At 46.1% G+C, this 24,639-nt stretch overlaps 1 protein-coding gene across 3 annotated transcripts in view; it reads right to left on the bottom strand.

Moving 5' to 3' along the window:
• The window catches only part of ALS2CL (ALS2 C-terminal like), a 645,425-nt gene that overhangs the window by 271,607 nt on the left and 349,179 nt on the right, over positions 1 to 24,639 (bottom strand). For all 3 annotated transcript variants that reach the window (XR_013601601.1, XM_078662475.1, XM_078662474.1), the window contains exons 6-7: positions 15,855 to 16,020; positions 14,982 to 15,110 (exon numbers count right to left, since the gene is read on the bottom strand). Coding sequence is in view for 2 of the 3 variants with exons in the window: in XM_078662475.1 (XP_078518601.1) it covers positions 14,982 to 15,110; positions 15,855 to 16,020 (295 nt within the window). In the remaining variant the exon portion in view is untranslated. The remainder of the gene's footprint in view (positions 1 to 14,981; positions 15,111 to 15,854; positions 16,021 to 24,639) is intronic.

Below are 24,639 nucleotides of genomic sequence, written 5' to 3'. Positions count from 1 at the left end.
TTGCCTGCTATATTTTCTGCCAATTCCTCTAGTTTTTTTGTAATTTCAGTTACATCTATTTTGGCGTGTTTCATTAAAATACGTATGTGTTTCAGGTAGAGAAAGATCCGTAGTCCATAGGTATAGTTCAGGATTTAAGCTTTATTCTTCAGTTCAGATCCATAGTATAAAGATGTATTGTAGAGACCCCACCAGGAACAGTTAACCACTGCTCAGCCCTTCATACCAACTCACACCTTCTTACAATTCCACCCTCTCTAACATTCCAATGACATCATATAGGCCAAGCAGTGGAGCAGGGGGCAAGCAAAGGGAGGAGGCATAACACATGCTATATTATAACACATCCCCCTTTCATCAAAATCACAAAGGAAACAAAAGAATCATAATGCACGCATACACTATAATCCACAATAAGTAAATGTGCTGAGATGAAACAGCTCAACAAGGATGTCAAGAAGCTTCAGAAATAAAATGAAGGTCAAACAACATTATTATTCAACCTCCAAAATCCTAAAACTTCAAACATTCCAAATGTATTCATAAAAAGGATTTACAACACTTGGGCACACACAAAGGTCCTAACGTATATCCAGAAAATAGTCAGGGAATAGATCTATCTCACCCGAGAATGAGAGAACACATACTGTCAATACAACCACAAAATTAAGACATTGTTTACGGGGCGACTAACCTATGTCAACCCACAACCAGGTGAGAGAACGATACTCTCAAGACAACAACAGAGGTAAAAACGGGGCAACAAACCTATGTCAACCCACAACCAAATGAGAGAACACAGCTCTCAAAACAACCCCATAAAGGATAACGGCAGACATTGCCTACGGGGCGACTATCCTATGTCAACCCACAACCAAATGAGAGAACACTGCTCTCAAAACAACCCTATAAAAGATAAAGGCAGACATTGCCTACGGGGCGACTACACTATGTCAACCCACAACCAAATGAAAGAACACTGCTCTCCAAACGACCCTATAAAAGATAAAGGCAGACATTGCCTACGGGGCAACTATCCTATGTCAACCCACAACCAAATGAGAGAACATTGCTCTCAAAACAACCCTATAAAAGATAAAGGCAGACATTACCTATGGGGTGACAACTTATGTCACACACAACCAAGAAAACAACAGGACTGAGGACACAACATATTCCCCCTACTGCATACAATAACTAGACTAAGAACACAGTGTACTACCCCTTCTACATACATCACTGCTACTACACAACACACTTCCCCTTTTCCATACATATGCAATACTACAGAAAAATCTACTCCTAACAGTGTACAAAGACAGGAACCAGTACAACATCCATTCATCCAGAAGCGTTATCATATCAATCAGTTAAAGACAAAAGAGTTCAGGTTATAGGCAAAGGAAGTAAGTAAGGAAGTAAAAACATTCACTCATCCAGAATGTTATCATATGCAACAACAGCGTACAGCTTAATAGGCATGAAAACAATACACATATGCCAAATAAAAAAATTTAAAAAACACCACCTTTCAAAATAAAAATGAAACTAACCGCAAATATACCCAATAGGTTGAACTGTGACAACCTTCTCAACGAAAATGCAACGAGGACAAGACTCTGCTAAGTAACATGCAGTAAAATGTTAACTACAAAATAAATAAGTGACATGAGCTCCGGTGAGCGATTTCTAACCCGGGGTCCCCGCAGACAGCTCCAGGTAGTGACAAGCATCGAATGCACAGTGCGATGTAGTGAAGGCCTGAAAAGAACCGAATACTTGCCGTGTTCAAATGTCGAGTATTGCCATTAGAGTGAAAAGTCACATAGTCCGTGGGATACAATCTCTGTAAGAGTGCCACAAGACGTGATCCATTCTCTGTTGTAACACATTTCTCGTCTTTTGCTTGCCGCTCAAAGTGTTTACAATCAGAAGAGGCTATGGGACTTCTACAAACAGTACTGCTTTTGCACAAGACGTAGCACCAGACGCACTCGTACACACTGCCTAGACTTGCGCACTGACTCCAATCAAAATGGTGGCACGTCGCCACAGCCGCGTCGGATGGTTCCCGGAGCAAAGGAGCAGACATCACAGAGGAAAAGATGCCGGCACCACGAGATCGGTAAGCTTGTGTGTGAGCGCGATGACTAGTGGCTCGTGACTAGTTTAAAAATGCGGCAGTTCAACTGCTGTGATGGTAATTGCATCGTGAGTGCACAAAAAACAAATAAAAATGTCCCCCAGTCACCAGTAAAATAAAGTAGACAGTCCAGTTTCCACAAAGACGAGAGTCGGCTCACACCCTAGATAATGTCCTCAAGTTCGCCGCAGTCACAAGGAAAGCAGGGGAAACTTCACTGTCTTGGGAAAACACTCACCGAAAAGAGGACTCCCAGCTCCGGGGCAACTTCATGAAAGCAGATACAGCAGGCGCTCACAGGAGAAAACGTGCTTGCAAATCTGATACAGTGAGGCAGGCCAGAAATGAAAACACACGATCTTTTCTATTGAATACTGGGGCTCAAATCTTCACGTCACTCCCTTTCCTCTGGAGTACACTCTCAGCCCCAAACACAGCAAGCTCTCTCCAAACAAGTTGTAGTAAATTACAGTAGACCAATGTAGTTAAAATAAAGTCAGTGGTCACTGGTGGGGTCTTTGAGGTGCCAAGTTTCTTCAAATCCATAGGTTGTAGTCCTTTAGTTTCTTCAAATCCAGATTTACTTGAAGTTCCTTAGTTTGTGAAAGTCCATATCCATAAAAAATAATCTGCAGGTTCTTTAAATCATCACCAGTGTTACAGGTAGAGAAAGATCCGTAGTCCATAGGTATAGTTCAGGATTTAAGCTTTATTCTTCAGTTCAGATCCATTGTATAAAGATGTACTGTAGAGACCCCACCAGGAACAGTTAACCACTGCTCAGCCCTTCATACCAACTGACTCCTTCTTAAAATTCCACCCTCTCAACATTCCAATGACATCATGTAGGCCAAGCAGTGGAGCAGGGGGCAAGCAAAGGGAGGATGCATTACACATGCTATATTATAACAGCATCATATTTATAGAACATTGTAGGTTATTTTCTACCCATTAATCTGGTAGTTCCACCTTGGTGTCTGGGTGTGTGGGCATTGTAGAAATTCTCAGGCCTCTGGGTATTCGTTTTACTTCAATGTAGTTTTCAAGTGTAATAATCTCCCAACTTTTATTTACTTCTTTTTTGTAAAGTCTTTCCATCTGATTGAATTGTTGTTTCAAAGACACATTTGTAATACTTCATTGCTGCTTTCATTTTCATTTTACATATATGTATATACATATATATATCAGTTAGTCAGTCAAAATCTTTATTTTGATAATAAAAATCATAAAAGAAGCAGCAATACATACATCCAAGATGCGAAAAATAGAATCAAATATTTACAGATAATAATTGTGCAAGCATTTGCAGACATTCATATATACACAATATTTACAGTTCATGATTTGTGCAAAATAGCTGATAAAACAATGTCCACATCAATCTTCTAGCACCACTGTAAAATCTACAGTTTTTTTTTTATTTTTAAACTAAAATGCATCTTTTGTGTTACCATGATTTAAGACAACTGTGCTTGGAGCGTACAGATGTTACTACTTTTTTTATTAATCCTAGCTGCTGCCACCAAGAAGCTTGCTACACTAAAAATAGTGCGCACGCTTCTCAGTAGTTGCAGGTGTAGGAGTGCTGGTCTTACTAGCAGAAAGCCCGCCACTCGTAGGATGGGATATAAGAATTTTTTTACGCGCCTTGGAAAACTTTTCACAAAACATAATTAGGTGGAGAGTATCTTGTGTGGAAAAATTGTCGCAGGAGCATGGTGCAGATTCTTCAGGTTTACCCCATTGCGGAAAACATCCTAAAGTGAGATGTATTAAATTTAACCTGAATCTTGTCAGCAAAAAGCGATGAAAAGGCTTGGTGACAATCTTCAGATAAGGTTCAATTGAGGGGGAAGTCTGTAAGAGATAAATGCTTCTTGCACCCAGTTTTTTAAGCTCCTCCTCCTCCCTATCTGCCTCCAACATACTCCTAAAATTAAGTTTGATCCAGTCCACATCCTCTTTCTTGATTCCCTCCGGGGCTGTATATAATTCCGGACAACCCAGTCTGACACACGCCGCTCTAACGTATGCCAGCCATGGGATTCCATCTGCCTTCTCGAGGGCTAAACAATCTTTAAGAATAAGGTGGTTATTATTATTATTATTATTAGGCAATTTGTACTGCGCAAACTAAAACCCGAAGGTGTCAAGGCGCCTATCAAAAGGAAATCAAAAATGCAAAGCACAACTACAGGTACGCGCGCACAAAGAGGTGGGTCTTCAGAGTAGTTCTAAATAATTGTAGGGTGGGAAGAGACCTTAGTTCAAGCGGGAGAGCGTTCCACCATTTGGGGGCCAGATTGGAAAAAGCTTTACCACCCCATCTGGTTTTCCGAATACGAGGAACTGAAAGAAGAAGTCTGTTTGAGGAACGAAGATTCCTGCCAGGATTGTAAGGAGACAAGATGGATCCAATGCCAGTGAGGCTATTTTTTGCTAAAGCCTTATAGACCATGCACATAGTCTTAAAAAGTATCCGGTCCTCAACAGGAAGCCAGTGGAGCTGCTTCCTGGCAGAGGTGGCAGAGGCACGTCGGGGTAGGTCCAGAACAAATCTTGCCGCAGCATTCTGGACCACCTGCAAGCGCTGCAGCTGACTTTTATTCAGTCCCGCATACAGCGCATTGGTTAAGGGTGATATCCTCGTTAAGCCACATCTTTACCCAACAAATCAGGGGGGCTATTTTTAAATGATCCGTGATGTAGCCTAGACCTAATTCAGAGTGTACAGACAGGGTCGGGGATGACTGAGGTACCGCCAACAAGGATCTAAGAAATCTGTTTCCGCGAGTTGTATTTTACCCACTGAGGCGTATCCCCATATAGAAGCCCCATAAGACGCGATCGCACAGCATTTAGACTTGTATATTTTGAGCATGGCCTCCATGGGCCTAGCCCCCAACCTTTTGGCACAACTGAGAAGGGCTGATGTAGATCTTATAACAGCATTGCTCTTATGTTTCTGCTGGGGGCCCCAATTGCCCTTCTCGTCAAATAGCACTCCCAGGTCGGTGAACACCGGCATCCCTGGTAAGTTGGTTTCCCAGGCAACTGAATGTATTGACCTTGCTAATCTTCCTACTGACCTTGCTAATCTTCCTACTATATATATATTTTTATATAAAAAACAAAGGTTAAGGATAAGTTTTAGTTAGGAAAACTTTATTTATTCTTTCACCATAAACCCAACTTAAACTACATCCTAAAGTTGTACTTATAACTTAATGCATCATTTACTCTTTCTATACAAACTCAACTTAAACTACACAAACATTACAAATTCTAAAGTTATAGTTGTAACTTCCATTTATAGTTTACGTACCACCTTTAAATAACTATAGGTTTCACACCTCCGTACACAGTGTTGTTGAATTGCTTAGGATAAGACATTACCTATAACACCCGTCTTTTCTATCCACTGCTTAAACCCTTTCATATTTCATCACTTATAACATATTAAAGGGTTGCATTCCTAAATAGACTCATCACATGTCTAAGAAATCATTGACAACACCGTGCATGTTGGAAGGCCGAGATATAATGAATGTAGTGTGGCAAGCGATTTGACTATTTAAAAATATAAAATATTTCTATTTAAAGTTTACAAATGTTTTATACAAAAGCCACACAGCACCCCATCATGCTATCCATCCATGGTCTGGTTTCAATTGAGAGTCACAATATTTTGATGTGTTTTTAACTCACCTTAGCCCTTCTTGGCACCACTTAGGACTAAAAAGCCTGATCCTAATACACCGCGCTGCGGACTTAGCGCTGCCGCGGACTCGAGCAAACAAACACTTCTTGCCGCCATTGCCGGCGACCCGCGTGGCCACGCCCACTTCGAGGCCACGCCCCCCACCCTGACAGTATAAAGACGCTGACTGCGAGCGCCCTGTGTCAGATCCACTTTCTCTCCTGAGGCGGAAGCCGGGAGCACCTTTTTAAAAATTGAGAGTCACAATATTTTGATGTGTTTTTAACTCACCTTAGCCCTTCTTAGGACTAAAAAGCCTGATCCTAATACACCGCGCTGCGGACTTAGCGCTGCCGCGGACTCGAGCAAACAAACACTTCTTGCCGCCATTGCCGGCGACCCGCGTGGCCACGCCCACTTCGAGGCCACGCCCCCCACCCTCGCCTCCCCCTTCATAATATGTGCATTTACCGGACACGCAGCGGGCGAGCCGTTTGCGCGCCAAAGGCGCACCTAAGGCAAGCCCGTCTGCGCCCGTCATCGCCAAGACATCGCCTCTCGCCTGTCCCCCTGGTCGAGCTCCACGAGAACTCCATCAATATGATAGAGAACTCCTTATCGCCCTGAACCCTGGACGAAACTGTGAGGAGACATCGGGCAACCTCGGTCACACTTGCCTTCAATGTAAGTCTTGCCATTTTACCACACCTAGCCCTCGTCATCCCGGGCAGAGACTAGGCTCCCTCAAACCTACCTCTCCTACCGTCCTCCAACTCAACGTTAGGTCCCTCGCTAAACACCATCTAGAGGTAAACACCCTCCTACTTGATGAGAACCCTGACATTTTCTTTTTATGTGAAACCTGGTTACGCGACGACATGACTACTATACCTAACCTCACGCTACCAGATAACTACTTAATGACGACCCTAAATAGAGATGCGAGAGGTGGAGGTATCGCAGTCATCTATAGAAAGCAGTTTATTTGCTCCTTCACCAAGGAAGATATTCCGGGCTGTGAAAGTGCTCGTTTCAAAATCACAACTAGCCCTCATTTTGCCCTGTCAGGCCTCTACATCTATCGCCCCCCTGGACCTGCCTCTAAATTCATCAAAGCTCTCCTGGAGGTGGCAAACTCTTTAGTGGTGAGGTCAGCCAATTTAACTATATTAGGCGACCTCAATCTCCACTTTGATCTGTCTCAAGACCCCACTATCAAAAATCTTCTGGCCGATTTCGCTGCCTTACAACTGAATTCTCTAATCCAAGCCCCTACACACTCAGCCGGGCACACATTAGACCCGGTCTTCACCAACATCCCTGAGGTGAAAACAGATGTGCCCAAACCTACGGGATGGTCAGACCACTATCTCATCAAAATGACTATGTTAGTTGAGGAAGCGTCGAACAAAACTGAGCCAACTCGTCGCCTAAAGAGGCCTTGGCATAAACTTTCTACCAGTGACTTACATGTCACTCTAGGTGAATTCCATCGTGAGGCTAACTTGGATATCAATATGACCTATGATGCCTTCCATGGCTGGATCACTAGAGGATTAGCTACTATCATCCCAGCCAAATGGACTATAGGGCGCAGCTCTCCCTCCAATCCATGGTACAACGACACCCTAAAACCCATGCGAAAAGACTGCAAAAAAGCCGAGCCTATCTGGAGAAGGGAATACAATAATGGAGACAAAGCCCTTTACCTATCCAAACAAAAACTCTACCACAAAGCTATATGCGCCGCTCGCGCCTCCTTCTATGCAGAAGAAATTAACTCGAGCTCGAATCCCGCTAAAGTTGTTTTTAAACTGGTACAAGAACTGCAGAGCAGCAGTTCTCCTTCCCCCAGCATTTCATCCGCACAGCAATGTGAGGATCTTGCTACGTTCTTTGTAGAGAAAGTACAAAGAATATACAGATCAGTTCCACAGCACCCCTCCAATCTGAATAACTCCACCGACTCCATTACTAATGGCACAACTATGACGCACATTCCAGGAATCTCATATGAGGACCTTACCATACTCTGCAGGAAAGTTAAGTCTGGCTCCCCAGCAGACCCCATGAGACCTACCCAATTTTTGGAATCACTTGCATTTTTTCTGCCTTCCCTGGCCTACATACTGAACCTTTCCTTTTCATCGGCTAATGTCCAGACAGCCTGGAAACAAGCTTGGGTCTCCCCTATTCTCAAGAAGCCTACCCTAGATCCCTCCAAACTGGAGAATTACAGACCCATTTCGCTGCTCCCTTGGCTTTCCAAACTTGCAGAGGCCCATGCTAACAAAGCCCTGTCCCTACACATGGACCAAAACAGCATCCTGGACCCATCTCAAAATGGGTTTAGGCCAGGCCACATCACTGAGTCTGCCCTCCTGGCTACGACTGAACATCTCCGGACGATCCTCGACGCCGGTCAGAGTGCTGCGCTGATTCTATTAGACCTCAGCGCAGCCTTTGACACGGTATCCCATAGCATTCTGCTAAATTGTCTGGCGACAGTAGGGATCTCAGGTATCGCCCTGGAATGGTTCCGTTCCTTCCTGAAGGACAGATCCTTCCGGGTGTCAGACCCCCGTTTCTGTCTAAACCCCATCCCATTGGACAGGGAGTCCCGCAGAGCTCCGCACTGAGCCCATCCCTTTTTAATCTTTACGTGCAGCCACTCGCGGTAGTGGCTAAAGAGTGGGACCTAATGCTGGTGTCTTACGCTGACGACACGCAGCTTGCCATCACTCTCACGGAAGGCCCTTCCACTTCGGCCTCAAGATTTAGGGATGGTCTTGCCGCAGTAGCCCAATGGATGACGGACAACTGCCTGCAGCTTAATGCAGGCAAAACGGAGGTACTGCTCCTCGGAAAGAACACCAGTTACTGGAACGAGCACTGGTGGCCCTCATCACTAGGCACTATCCCACCCTCCAAATCCCTGGTCAAAAACCTAGGTGTCTGGATGGACTCTTCTCTCTGCTTTCAAGCCCACACAAAAAAAGTGGCAGCTACCTGCGTTGGCCTATTGAGGAGTCTCAGCCCTATCCTTGGCTTCTTCGATGCTAAGGTTCGTCAACTTATTGTCCAAGCCACAATCCTCTCCCTCTTGGACTATGCCAATGTTCCACTTCTTGGCGCCAACAAAGGAGAGATAGCGCGACTACAACGCGTGCAGAACTCTGCGGCAAGAGCCTTGGTTGGTCTTCCCCGCAGATGTTCGGCCAGAGCCACCATCCGTAAGCTGCACTGGTTACCCATCGAATCCAGAATCCAGTTCAAAACCCTTATTATGACATTCAAAATACTTAAACTCGGATGCCCCGAGCTATTGCGACCTCTCCATACACCGTACGTGCCGCGGCGCAATCTGCGTTCATCTGGCCAGCACCTACTGCACGTACCCCATATAAAGCTCTGCTGCACTGGTGGTCGCTCCTTTAGGGTTCTGGGAGCCAAGCTCTGGAACGCTCTGCCATTGAACATCCGTTCTTTGGAAAACGTATCTACTTTTCGGAAGGCCATCAAGACCTACCTGTTCCCCTCTCCCTAGGCCACCTGTCTATCCCTCTCTTCTTATTCTCAGTGTAGTGTCTGTGGTTTCTTAGCACAGGGACGCCTCTTTGCTGGGGCAGCTGTCGCGCTCTACCAAACTTATAACATAACATAACATAACATGCACTCCAGTTTACACATTCCCTCAGCCACCTAGAGATAAGAGGGTGTGGTGACTGCAAAATTATCTTTTAAGGGACCCAGTGATAGTCACCAATTTTAGGAATAGTATCAAAGAATATACTGAACATAATGATACCGGGGACAAAAATGTGCCAACCTCTGGAATGCCTTTAAGGCAGTCATTCGATGAAACTTCATAGCGGAGATGGGCTTTGTAAAAAAATGCAGGAAGCTTTGTATGGGAAACTCATCACAGAGCTCCTAACATTCGAACAAACACATAAACAGACCCATTCACAAAAAGTTTGGAGGAAAATGCTCATGACCTGTGGGCAAACTAAAACTTTGGAAATAGACAGAGACACATATCTCTTGGCCAAGCGAGACAATAAGTATTCCTCAACCTTTTCAGCACAGACGTTAAAGAACCTGCCCCTGGTGGCTCATGGCCCTGGGGATATTGGGTGATTTTAAGCTGAACTATTATTATACCTCCCGTTTGACAATCAAGAACTGATAAGTCATCACCAATGCTTATGTAAGTTAGAGTATTCGGAGTGCTATCGTGATAGTGATGTGGTTGGCAGCATAGGGAATGACGACAGAAAAGGAAGGGGTAGAGATTGTTCAGATGTTTACTATCACTCCATACACTTATTCCGCAAGCAAACTCAAAAGCCCAAAACAATGTATTTAAACCTAAAAATATGTCTATAAATAAAACATGTTATCTTTAAATATTTAATGGGTCTATTTTAATACATAATTGAATGCAACCTTAATATTAATTAAAAGCACTCATAATTTACTTGTTATGTTATTTTAACACTTTTATAATGCATACTATATATTTTTTCTTTAGATTGAAGTGTTTTGAATTTATACTTCAGCATTTTAAAAAAAATATATCCTCAAAATAAAATAATTTTTAATTTGAAATTAAGCTATTAATGTTGTAACATTTTTATAGTGTTTTACATTAAATATAAATACATACAATTAATTTACCATAATATTTAACAGAAAAATATGTTTTCTAATTTATTTAAAAATGTAATAAACTTATAAACGTATTGCTGTACTTTACCACAGGCAAATCTCTGCACCAATTAGAGATGTCTCCACCAAGTTTTTGTGGAACGTTAAATACAAGTAGTGACTTTACGGTCGTATTTGAAATTTATCCTCACTCCACCCTCTATTTCAGTGTGTGGAGACATGTAGGTCTACACTTTTTTGTAACCTTACACTTGTAAAAGGATAATAGCTAAAACATAGTAAAATTACTTTAAAATGTATGTGTAAATGTATTTGTAGAACATCTACAAGTATATTATTATTTAATCAAGTTTGATTAATTAAAATCATTACATATATGGACCGTTGCATACAAATAAAAAAAATGTAAACAAAAGTGCTGCTCAATTGATTCCGCTAGTGTTAAAACATGGTTAAAATACTAGTAGGTTGAGGTTATGATTAACCCTGAGCATTGAACTCCGCTCCGCTTGCAGAGTTTGCGGAGCTTTCCACACCCCACGTTACCTTGGAGCTCACGGAGTTCCGAAAAACTCTGCTTTGTGCACTGGAGCCGAGGTTTTTTCCTCGCTCGCGTTCACCAACATCAAGTTGGCGAGCAAGGAAAATCCACCTCTCCGCGAGATTTTTCATTTGCGATCGTCAACATCAAGTTGGCGAGCGCAAGAGTGGGAAATAAACCTCCCGGCGAGATAGCTCAACGCAAGGGTCAGGTTTCTTATTGCGAGTGGTTGAGTATGCTCGCTACCGCTTGCATTGAGAAACTGCCTGTTCGCGTTGAGAAAGCTGCCGCTCGAGTAAAAATCTGCTCGAGCAGCAGAAAAGGAAAGAAGGGACCGCTTGCACGGTGCAAGGTGCCGTTCGCAATGATTACACAGTGGGCCTCTGACACCACTCTCAAATCCCTCTTTTAAAATGTATTAATGTGTCAGGTTGCTGTGGTGGTAGAGCGTTAGATGCACTGAGTCCACTGCAAGCTTCTTAGTGCTCCTTCTGCAGCTGCAGGCGACATGTCTCCACGGCGTTGTAAGAGCAGAGGGCCTGTTGCTTGTTTATTGATTCTCTGCCTGTATGTGGTCCGCGTGAAACCTTCAGATCAGCTTGGGATATTTACGTTTTGGCTGGTGAAGGGTCCCTGCTCACAGGTTTAGCTGTTCCATTGGTTGAGTGGTGGTTCCGGGTCCATGACCATTTAGCGCTATTCACATATCCCATAAGCTTGTTGGTGTCAGATGGAGACAGATCCTATGGCCTATTTGGAGGATGCGAGGCCTGTGCTGTATGGGCATTTGAGGTAGTTGCTTCTGTAAGTACGTTTTGAATAGTGCTAGTAAATTTCTCTAGTCTGGCAAGGGTCTGAGGGGAGTTGTCACTGAATCACAAGTCGGATTCCTCTCTGCAGTGCTTGATACCTTTCAGCTGAAATAGGGGAAGGAGCAGGCAATGTCGCTCCTTGGCCAGTTTGGGGCAGCAGCACAATAGGTCCAGCAAGGATTCTTTGCAGTATTTACAAAGCCTGCAGGGGATTTCTTCCTATTGGTAGGCCCAAGTGGGGTTGAAGTCGGCAATAGAAGGGCAATTAGCCTCATATAGATGATTTTCTTGCAGGCCTGGGCAGAGAGTGAAAGTTGAAAATATGACTGTGCCTACACTGGGCTGTATGATTTGTTCAATACCTCTGTCAATGGATAATGTTGAAGACTCCCCATATCTTGTTCAAATGATGTTAGAAGTGTTTGCACAGTCACAGCTTTTTTCCACACTAATAGTGGGATATCTTGCATGTGCAGGCTTTCAGGCCTGATTTTCAAGGTGCTTATTGGCGTTGCCAGCTGTAGTTAACATGGGGAACCTACTTCTACGAAAACTGCCCTCAGATGGTACTTGAGCCAGGACTCAGGGCCCGTAGGACCTTAAGACAGTAATGGAATAAGACCCCCTGTCCTGCTAGGTTTGGCCTCCTGAGGCCCATTTCCAGCCACAATCTAAATCTTCTGGCCTGCCGGGGAGCAAGTAGAGTGGTCTTGTAGGCCTTGATATGGGAGTTTGTTAGGAAATTATTAGGGGCTCCAGGGAAGGTCATGTGGATGTATATAAGGACTGGGGTCAATTTTGCTCTTAATAATGTCAGCATGGGCTCCACTGTAGGCCTTTGTAGACGTCTGCTGTGGCACTTTAGTAGATGGATAGCTGTGGCGCCCTTGTTTTTAAGATGCCTTAGGTGGACTGCTGCATTGGCCCTTTCCGATAGCCACACGCCAAGGTAGTTGTATGCCGTTGGGGGAACCCAACCAAAGTAGATTCGCCATGCTGGTCCCCTCGAAAGTTCTGAAATATTACCCGTTCGAGACTCTCTGACTGAATATGAAAATTTTGAAAAAGGTGCAAAATGTTGCTTCTGTTCAGGATATCAAAGGGCCCTTTGGCAAAGTAACTCGGGGAAAGCCCTACTTCATACGTGCTGTGCTGTCTACTGCCATTGAAGGGGTTTGAATTACTGGCTCCTGCCTTGTTGCTTGCTGTATATTGGGAGAACTGGGCCCTGGTTGACTTGTTGGCAGGAGGCCTTTTGGGTCTAGGATGTTGGCAGGTTTTTCTGCGATTAATGAATTCCGAGGCCGGGCTGGTGATGTGATGGAATAGGTGGGGGTCCATGTGTGCCGGATTGGGGCTATGTTCCCCTGATGTTTCAGAGGAGAAGACTGAGTGCGAGAATCCGCCTTCAGTCTGTATGGCTGCTTGGGCTTTGTGGGATCGGAATCGAGACGTGTCACTTCTGAGGCCTGTACAACCGGTGCTTTCATGATGGGTAGAAGAGACTTTCTTCCTTGGACATTGCTCCCCTGTTGAGGGTATTTTGTTCTGAGTCATTTTAGAGTTAAAAGATTGGGTATAGCGGTACTTCGGAGAGAAATCTGTTTATCAGACTGATGGGCCAGGGTCTCCACTGAGGTGTCTGCTGCCCCATTCTTCTTGCTTTGGCCTTTTTGTGTTGCTTCTGCAACTTTTTCTTGGCCCTCCTGGACAGAGGGGGCCGGGTGTTTCCCTGCGCCAGTCAGCACTTCGCTAGTTAGCGCTACTACAGGTGGAGCTTCGGGGCGGGTGCTTACTCCTGGTGGCGTAGGTTTTAATATTGCCATGTCAGGTTGAGTTATGGGATCATGTTCGGTGAGTAGGCTGAGCAGTGAATTAGAGTGAGGGGTGCCTCTTCGGGATTATCAGTGCCTGGGCAGGGAATGGCTCTTCTACAATTGTCAGCACTTTGGTGCCATAGTTCATAATTCAGGTGACATCAGTGAGGCTAGTAAGACTCAGTGGAAGGAGCGGATGTCAGTGGCGGTGGCGAGGCTGTTGTCATGCTTGTGGTGCCACTGCTTCTGCCCCATGGGGTAGGACCACGGTGCAAGCCTTACCTTTCCACCGCGGCACCTGCACTGGCCAGCCAATGCGCGGTTTAGGTTCAGGTGTTGCCCTCAGATTCGAGTGGGCAACTTCACTCCGCTCAAATGACTGACAGGCCCTCCTTGGTAGATGCTCCAGCCCAACGCTCTAGCCTGGTGCCAGCCTGGGCTTCGGTCCTCGGTCAGCTTGGTGTGGGGCGGAGGAAGGAGGCGGTGATGAAGAATGCTGGGCCCTCACAGGCGTCACTGTAGCTGCAACAGGGGGGGGGGGGGGGGGGTGCTGTGGATGGCAGCGAATTGTGCCACGCCCTAAGGCCTCTCAGGAAGAAGGGTAGCAGGAAGTGCTTATATGTGTTTTTTAAGTTTAATGGCAACTTGTTTTTATTGTTATTTATCCTCAATTTTATAACTTTTTTCATGATTTTTGGATTTGGGCATACTTTGTGCTTCCTTTGGTAAGGAATTTACAAGTAGAGATTAACCTCTGTGAATAGGCCCCATAGAGTGTAATTTGCTGCTTATTCCCATTGTGTAGTGTGAAGAAGGCCCATGCCTCACAAGATGCGAAACCTTGCGTCAGGCATGATGCCACTGCTCTTCCCCAACAATGGTAATAAATAGATTATACTCTGCGTATCTGAATATATGATTTATCCATTGTATGTTTTCATGTGTCACTATTTTAACAAAAAGTATTTAACCTAAACCAGCATGCAAGGGTTTAAATGTGTGCAGTATGGTGAAAATGAAGAGTATTAGGAGATTTATTTCCCTGGATAAAGCACCAGTTACATGCAATCTGTGAGGCAGTAAAATGTGCTCTTTTAATGTCAATTTTGTAGTACTGTGATTATAAACTCGAATTAGACCTTTCCACTGTACTAATAAATACATGAATGTGCATATTATTGCGGTTGCTCCAAATAACATGTTATTTGGTCACAATTATTTGTATTGTCATGACTTGAATAAATAAGTCAACCAACCTTATTTAACTAATTATTTGCAATATGTTTTGACTCACCACAAATTTGTTTCCCAAGGTAGTCCACAGAATTTTGGTCTGGGAAGCCTCATCCAAGGACTGGCTTATATAACTCTGCAATTTCACAAACTGGTTGAGAGCTTCCGTCATTTGCATTTTCTCCATGCTCTGAAAATGAAAGTGTCAAAGTTAGAACATTTTGCACAACTTGATACCTATTTGGAGAAGCACAGTCCTACACTTCAAACTATTTCATCATTAATAATCGTTCTTGACCTAATTCGCATAAAATAGAAATTCAATATAGTTTAGAAACCTGTTTGCATAGATATACTATTTTTTAGGATTTACAAAATGAACCTGCTTTGGAAATCTGTGCATGTCATATTTTTCAATACAGCCTTACAGCCCACCGCTGAGGGCTATACCGGTTGTTAAAGACCCTTAACCCAGGCTATAACAAGGGTGAGGGCCTTTAGCAACAGGTATAGCCAGAGGTTTATGAATATAAGCTATTAGAACATACCACCCACTGAGGATATAATGCTCTGAATTAAAAAGGGAGAAACAGAAAGACAAACATTAGAATGTTGGAGCAGAAGGCTTATACCAGCCATTATAAGCCCAGGATCACTTCACTGTTTACAAAGAGATCTTAACATTCCGATGTTCTAATGCATATTCCTCCTTCCCTCCTGTTGGGTCGTGTATTTTGATGGGTGTTTCTGAGTCTGTCTTTCTGCTGCTGCTACTACACCGCTCCCCCTCCTTTCTAGAGTGTCCATTTGTGTCTTTGTTTCTAACGTCATAAGATGTGGCATATGTTTTTAGGTATCCCATTTATTTCTCGAGGGCCTTTGATTAAATGGTTAGTACATACAAGAAACCACACATGCTGTGGCGCCACAGTACCTTTCCCATCGCGTCACTGGTCTCAGTGAGGAGGAGGGAATACTCATCAACGTGGTTTCTGAAGGGTTCATGGAGGACGCGTTGCAGGGTGACAGGAATGGCGGGCTCTCCTCTGGAGTCAGCCAGGAACGTCTTCAGGGTCTTCTTGTGTGCTTTCCAGTGAGAGCTACGAATGTGAAAGCCCAAAAAAGGAATTAACATTTATCATCGGATCGGTGATTTTGAGCACGTGAATAAAACATGCAACAGCAGGAATTCAACCTTCAAATTATTTTCATGTGCAGCCCGCTCTTTACTTTTCAGAAATATTTCCGCACTGAATGTGCACAATCCACCTACTGTGTGAATGTAATCTTGTGTTTTTTTAAACACTGTAAATTATGTGATGCTAGTACTCTCTGTATTATATTCAGCAGTCTCCCTGTATGCAAACATCTATATAAATATGTATGATTCCATAGGTAGTACTCAAGGATCAGAAAATAGAAGGGATGCTGGCAGCAGTGATAGTGCGGCCTAATTTCACCTATAACATAAAGGTATTGGAAGTGGTAGTACCTGTAGCATTGGAGCTGTGTGTTCCAAGAACAGGTCTTTGGGTTTTGATGCGGACCCAGATTGGTCTCTGTCCAGGACCAGGTTCGGTCTGCCTTATTTATCAATAAGGCCCTGCGTGGGCTGTGATGACTGTGTCTTTCCTTACTTAGTCCCAAGTGGAACCGGGTGCCACCAGGAATTCATGGGTCCAAGTCTCGATGCAGGCTGCCAGGTCAAAGCATAGATCAAATCCATCCCAGCCCCTGAGTGTCATCGACCCCAATCCAAGGGCCACAATGCACTTCCAGACAGAGAAGCAAACCAGTCACCAGGCAAATTGCTCAATGTCTCAGTAGCGAACGCTTATTCAGATCCAGAGTCCAAATGATGGTGAGGTGGAGGCAGGGCTTAATTACTGAGATAGACTGGGACTTTGTAGGTCAATACCATGTGTATTTATGGGTCCAGGAGAATGGGAAGGGAGCTCCGACCGTGGAGGACAGGACACCACCAACTAGACCCCAGTACACAGGACCTGTTGCATATTCCTGTAACTCTAGACCGATAACCCTTTTTTTCCATCTCCTTGGTTCGCGTAGGTGTCAGTCCACTCACAGGGCCAGGTTGCTCCCTGCTTTTGCCACAATGATTTCATCACAGTCCCCTGGAGCACAGGGTCCATACCATCCCCATGCAACACCTGGGGAGACCAGAACCTGTGTGAGTCTCGGCCACCCCCACCCCGGTCTACAGCAGTCCATGCTCATATCTGTTGGACCCTGGCCGTAGTAGTTCCATCGGTACGCCTCTGCCCACAACCTCTCCCAAACCAAATGACACACAGACAAGTATGTTGGTATGAAAAAGTTGCAGGTTTATTTGTAGTACAAATAACAGGATGGGTTAACTGACAGGCGACCCCCTCGCCCCGCAACCCCTTGTTGCAGGGAGCCTGAAGTTGAGCCAAAGAATGGACACCAGCGGCCATAGCCCGGTGTGGTACCTGGGAGGAAATCCTCCCACCGGCGGACCTAACGTCCACCCACCCCACCCTCCGCACAAGGGAGAGTTAACTCACACCTCGCCATCCGGTAATCCGCTGACGGGGAAAACACAAAGGGCGGGAGCTCCCTTCTAGCACTGTGTAAATTTCTTGCTTCACGCAGGACGGAGACCCCACCGTCCCGGTGAATAAGAAGGACAAATGGTGGGGGGCTCCACGAGTGTCTATGTATGGCAGGTCCTAACCCGTGAGGAAGCGCCCCTTGGTGATCTGCTGATGGGGAAAGCTCGGAGGCGGGAGCTCCCTTCTAGCCCGGCGTACACTGTTAGTTTTTACGCAGAACGGGGCCCCCACCGTCCCGGTGAATAAGAAGAACAAATGGGGGGCTCTGCGGGTGCCTATGTATGGCTGGTCATAACCCGGCCCTAGTATCGAGCGGGCCCGACATCACGCTTAAAGAAGGTATCAGGTGTCCGCCCTGATACCTTCGGAAGCGGACGCTCCCCACGACCCCTGGTCCCACCTGGGTATTGTTACTTTGCTGCACTGTGCTGCTGAGTTAATCTACAACTTAAAATTATTCCTGGTGCCTGCGCTGCTCGCATTTCCTCCCCAGCTGCATCCGCCATTATAGTGCTCGATTATCAGCTGTTGTCGTGTGCTGCTCGCTTTGTCTGCCCTTATTTTACCGATTGCCCCCGTATTTATTTATAAAGTGTATAGCCTGATTGTGACAGTGCCCCTGCCGAAAGCGTAACCCTGTCCGTGCCCCGGCCTGTTCCGCTTTCGATTCGCCAGCCATTTTGTTGTTGTTGTTGTGCATAGGAGCCCGTCCCCTCCACCACGACCCTGCCTCCCAGCTGCTCCTCCCTCGCCCCTCCCCGTCCACTATCCACGTATGACTGATGCCTTCGCGCGCAGCGGTCGCGCCGAAGGTGCGCCAAAGGTAAGCCCGTCTACGCCCGTCCCCGCCTGGACCGCGCCCAGCGCCAGAACCCCTGGCCCGCGCAAAACCCACTCCACTCACCTAACTTATGACGCCGCTACTCTCCTTGCCCTTAACCCCGGACGCACCCCACAATGCTGCATAGCTTCCCCAGGACTCACCCACGGACCATTCGCTTGCAACTCCTGCAAGTTCGCCTGCATCAGGACCCACGCCAAATCCTCCCCTTCCAAACAGAACTCCGACTCTAACCACCTGAAGTGTATCCTGCTAAACACCGGATCGATCCACAAACATGCCACTGAACTCTGGGACCTACTTGATACTACAGCACCGGACGTCGCCTTCCTTACAGAATCCTGGATGAACGCCTCATCAGCACCCGACCTCGCCATAGCCATCCCGGACACCTACAAGATCATCCGAAAAGACCGCTCCAACCAAACAGGAGGAGGCATCGCCATCGCCCATAAGAACACCATCCGAATCACGACCAGCTCCGACGATAACCTCGCGACCGCCAAACACCTTCACTTCCAGATCCACACCGACCCCAGGACCACACTTAGAGGCACCCTCATCTACAGACCAACAGGAACCCGCACACAATTCAACGAAGACATCACTGACTTCATCAGCCCACATGCCCTCACCTCCGAGAACTACATTCTACTGGGAGACCTCAACTTCCACCTGGATAAGAATAACGACAGCAACACCACCACCCTTCTGGACAAACTAGCCAATCTCGGACTCAAACAACTTGTTGACACCCCCACCCACTTAGCCGGGCACACGCTTGACCCTATCTTCACCTCCAGCAAACACATCTCCTTCGATCACACCACAGCTCTCCATTGGATGGACCACAGCTGCGTTCACTTCAGCTACAAAAGACCACGACCCACATCCCACCACAACCTATTCCTCGAAGAAACTGGAACAAAATCACCACCGACCAACTCTTCTCATCGCTTAACCAAAACCCCCCCCGCCATATCATCGGACCCAAACCAAGCCGCCACCAAATTCACACAATGGATCACCCACAGCGCTGACGAATTAGCACCCTTGAAAAACCACCAGGTCAAACAAGGTAGCAAAAAGGCCCCCTGGTTCAACGATGACCTCAAGAAATCCAAGAAGTTATGTCACACCCTCGAGAAAACCTGGAGAAAAAACCCAACCACTAACAACCTGACCACCTTCAAGGACGTCATCCGCAAGCACCACCAATTGATCCGATCCACCAAGAAATCAGCATTCAAGGATCGACTCGAAAACAACGCCCACAACAGCAAGGAATTATTCAACATCGTCAAAGAATTTACCAACCCCACCGCCGGGACCAACGACATCACTCCCTCCCAAGACCTCTGCAACTCTCTATCCTCTTTCTTCCACAACAAAATCGCCGGAATTCATAACAGCTTTGAAAACCTGTCCGAAGAAAAATCCACTCCACCCACCTCCGAACCAAAACAGCACTCTCACAACCTGTGCACCTGGAACCCAATCACTACTGAAGACACCATCCGTCTGATGAACTCCATCCACTCAGGCTCACCAACTGACCCATGCCCCCACCATATCTTCAACAAAGCAGAATCCATCATCGCACCCCATCTCCGCGATGTCATCAACTGCTCCTTCAACTCCGCTACCTTCCCAGAAAGCTGGAAACATGCCGAACTCAGCGCCCTTCTGAAGAAACCCACAGCGGACCCCTCTGAACTTAAGAACTACCGCCCCATCTCACTCCTCCCCTTCCCGGCCAAAGTCATCGAGAAAGCCATCAATAGTCAGCTCGCTGCCTTCCTTGAATCCAACAATTCACTCGACCCCTCACAATCCGGCTTCCGAGCCAAACACAGCACCGAAACCGCCCTCATCGCTGCCACAGACGACATCCGAACGCTACTGGACAACGGAGAAACAGTTGCCCTCATCCTACTTGACCTCTCTGCCGCCTTCGACACAGTCTGTCACAACACCCTCATACAACGCCTCAGCAACGTCGGAATACAAGGAAAAGCGTTGGACTGAATCATCTCGTTCCTCGCCGGAAGAACCCAGAGAGTCCGCCTCCCCCCATTCAAATCAGAGGCCACCAAAGTCATCTGCGGCATACCACAAGGATCATCACTCAGTCCCACCCTCTTCAACGTGTACATGAGTCCCCTCGCATACATCGCGCGACAACACAACCTCAACATCAGCTCCTACGCAGATGACACCCAACTTATCCTCTCCCTCACCAAAGACCCTAACTCCGCCAAAACCAATCTACACAAAGGAATGAAAGAAGTAGCCGAATGGATGAAGAACAGCCGTCTAAAACTAAACTCGGACAAAACGGAAGTCCTCATCTTAGGATCATCCCCCTCTGCATGGGACAACTCATGGTGGCCACCGGCTCTGGGCACAGCACCAATACCTACAGATCACGCACGTAACCTGGGCTTCATCCTAGACTCCTCCCTCTCGATGACCAGACAAGTCAACGCCGTCTCATCATCATGCTTCAACATCCTACGCATGCTCAAAAAAATCTTTCGCTGGATCCCCACCGAAACAAGAAAGACAGTCACCCACGCACTAGTCACTAGCCGATTAGACTATGGAAACACCCTTTACGCCGGTACCACAGCCAAACTACAGAAAAAACTCCAACGCATCCAAAACGCCTCAGCCAGACTCATACTGGACATCCCCCGTCAAACTCACATTTCCGGTCACCTGAAAGATTTCCACTGGCTTCCCGTCAACAAGAGAATAACGTTCCGTCTCCTCACCCACGCACACAAGGCCCTCTACGACCTAGGACCCAAATGCCTCAACAGACGACTGTCCTTCTACACACCCAACCGCCAACTACATTCTTCCAACCAAGCCCTCGCCGCAATTCAGCGCGTCAATAGATCCACCATGGGAGGTAGATCTTTCTCCTACTTAGCGGCCAAAACCTGGAATTCTCTCCCCACTCACCTCCTCCTGACTCAGAACCACCTCTCCTTCAGAAAGCAGCTAAAAACCTGGATATTCGAAAAGTAATGCACCCACCCTCCCTCAAGCGCCTTGAGACCCTCTGGGTGAGTATTGCGCTATACAAATTACTGAACTTGAACTAAAGTCCCTTGTGTTGAGCCTAATTACCGGGATGCATTACGCTCCGCAGCCCGACGCAGCAATCATCTGTCCACTCAGAGACGCCGCCTTCACGGCAGATCAACACCGACTGCAAACGCCGAATGCTGAATGGTGAATCCAGCTCTGCCGTTGCTAATATACATATATCACGCTTAATCAATATGTCGCCCCTTGCCGGACGTAATGCAGGCGGAGATCGCGTGCTGACGTTCCACCGCTTGTCGCCGCTTCGGCCGCCGCAATTAAATGCCCGATTCCAACGCTACCCCCTCAGAGGTAGCCACATGGGCGAATTGCACCCCCCGCCCCCACGTTCCACAGTCTATGGAGCAAATAACTTGGCAAACATAATACAGCCTGCTACCGAGGCCGAGATGAACGCCCGACCACTCGCACCTCAATCGAACGCCCGACCTCTCGCACCTCGCTCTAACGCTCTCGCCACAGTGATATTCCGGTGCCCCCGCATAAGCAACCGCCTGGATGTGCCCGCGGCCCACAAATTTGCACCCTACGCTCATCACCCCAGCACCGCGCCGCCGTTCAATATTACGGTGCCCCAGGCCCCCACAACAGACCCCCACCACGACGCACGTTCACGGATCTCGTGCCTCCCCGTGGCATAGCCACGGAGCCCTGTCGACTTGGTTCTGCCCAAGGACGGGACCCAGGGGGAGGCCTTCCAATCCGCTTACCTTTTTGGGAGCTGAAGCGCGCGGGCCTCGCGTCCGACGGGGGGAGGGGGCGGGGAAGTCTAAAGACCCTAGCGGCTGGCAAAGAGCAGCCCGAGGCGCGACTGACTAGTGCGGGGGGCAGCAGCAAAGAGGGCGAGTGTTGGGAGGGGCTACCATTATATCCTGACCCGGGGGGGACGCCCCTCGCCCTTATTGTTGACGCCCCCCCTTTCCCCGCCTCCACCCCCGGAATGGGCGGCTGGCTCCCCACGGCCCTACTACGGGGCCTGCCCTCCTATGGGGTCCCCTGCAGGGACCGCGGACATCCTGCACAGCCACAACAGGGGGCCCACGGGCAACTTCAGCAAGCATATGGCACCTCCAGGGGGCTAATAGAGCTGTTCATGCCTGGATCTATGATGGATATTAGTAGAGGTGTTGGCAGAGCTAAGCAAAAAGGGCCCAGCCACCGTCTGACCACATTCTTAATCAATAACATGTGTTTGATTAATAAAAATGGACCCCCGCCCCCCTATGTAAAAAAAATACGTTTAAATAGATAGTGAATTAAATCTGTTTGGTTGGAGAGATCACTTTTATAATTAAATAGGGCACTCAGAAGAAAGTAGAAGGGTATGCTTGTAACTGTTTTTGAGTTTTGATCGATAACAAGTGCATTCATAGTCTCCTGTTTGACACTATCGGTTTGCAGTCATAACTCAAATGGTCATAGATAGTTTTCTCTTTGTAACTTGTTTCCATTAGACTGGTGAGAAATATATTAATACTTGTTGAAGGAAAAGATATGAAACCCATTTGTTACGTTCTATCTGATTTAACAAGTGATTTTTTTTATGACCTACTTTATAATAGTGTGTGTGAGGTCATGAGCAGTGCCTAATAACACTGAAATGTGCAAGTTGTGGTTAGGAGCACAATCATTAGCTTGCACATCATCCATGTAAACCATAATTCAAACACTAAACAGAATGTGTATTACCTCAAAATGTTTATAGCAATAAATAATAACATCTTAAAGTGATGTGTAATTAAACAATAATACCTAACCAAACCACGTATTCATACCACATTCTACATTCATAGCCATCCCTGTCAAAGAGGTATGGGTAAGATGGCATACAATCTCATCTGTTAGATGATTTACAAAAATTGTAATCGTATCTGTTTCATTAGGGTGAGATCACCAGCATTGCATTTGGTGTGAGAGTTATGGTTTACGTGGCTGTTGTGTGAGTTACGGATTTTACTCCTAACCATAACTTGTGCATTTCAGAGGTTTTACTTCATAACCCTAACAGCACTTTATCTGTTGTTTCCTAAGTGATTACTCACAATTTATAAACATGCGATGAGGTGTTTTAACCAAAATTAACCATGACTTCACTTTAACCTTTGTCTCCAATGAATGTGTGGGAATATACACACTGGTCTTTTGGAACTGGAAGAATTCAGCTATTTGAATATTACCAGGTGCAACAATTACAACCATATACTTTCTAATGTAGATACATGAAGATCTGCATCATCCTTTGAAAGACCAATTGTTAACTCGATGGGATCTCCTTTAGAAACCAGTTTGCATTTTAGCCTTGATCCTTTTCAGTTTTGTGGTTAATTTAACATCCTATGTAAAACGCACCTCAGGCTTCCTGAAGAAAATTAATCATATCCCTTGGATATCAAGTTACATGATGGCAATGCTTGTAGTTGTTTCTTTATATACATCTATTAATCATGACCAATGCCTTGGAGCATTTCTTTTATTTTTTTAAGACAATACCAGTTGAGCTCTTACAGTACATACAAATGCTCATGGAAATGCTGCGTTAATGCCTCGCTCATAGTGTGCTTCGGGTTACAACAAGCTATATTTAAAGGGCGAGGTACGGCCCTGGGAAAGTCCTTTGCCCCCCCCCCCCGCCCATACACTAATATGTTCATGGGATGATGGGAGAAGGAGGTCACCAGGGTAGAGGAATATCACAGTTCCCCAGCGGTAGAGGAATATCACAGTCCCCCACGGGTTCCCCAGCGGTATACAGCGCCAGGACACCACGTAACGAGGTAACAGTGCGCTTTACAAGTATACATACAGTCCCATGTAACATTTTATTATCTGGATGAGATTCATTGATGATTCGTTTATTCTTTGGGATGGTGATGAGGTGACTCTGCAACAATACATGGAGACTCTTAACTCTAATGAGTTAAATCTTTTTGGTTTTTGTTCAAGAAGCTTTATTAGTTTTTTAGTAACGAGAAGCAATACAGAGGAAATTAGGAGGGAGAAGAAAAAAATCAAATAAAACACCTGACAATTGCGCGATGTGTACATAATTGTGGTACATACAATTGTTGACGATAAAGTACTTAAAATAACAATAGACTAAGCCCAGCTCTCAGACTGTAACAAAAGAATGTGGTGTTGAGCCACGGGTAGAGTATAAGACTGGA

Source organism: Lissotriton helveticus, chromosome 10 (genome assembly GCF_964261635.1).
Source record: "Lissotriton helveticus chromosome 10, aLisHel1.1, whole genome shotgun sequence".
NCBI classification, from domain to species: Eukaryota; Metazoa; Chordata; class Amphibia; order Caudata; family Salamandridae; genus Lissotriton; species Lissotriton helveticus.
The sequence above is the reverse complement of the archived record's forward strand: the minus strand, read 5'-3'. Positions and strand labels throughout refer to the sequence as shown.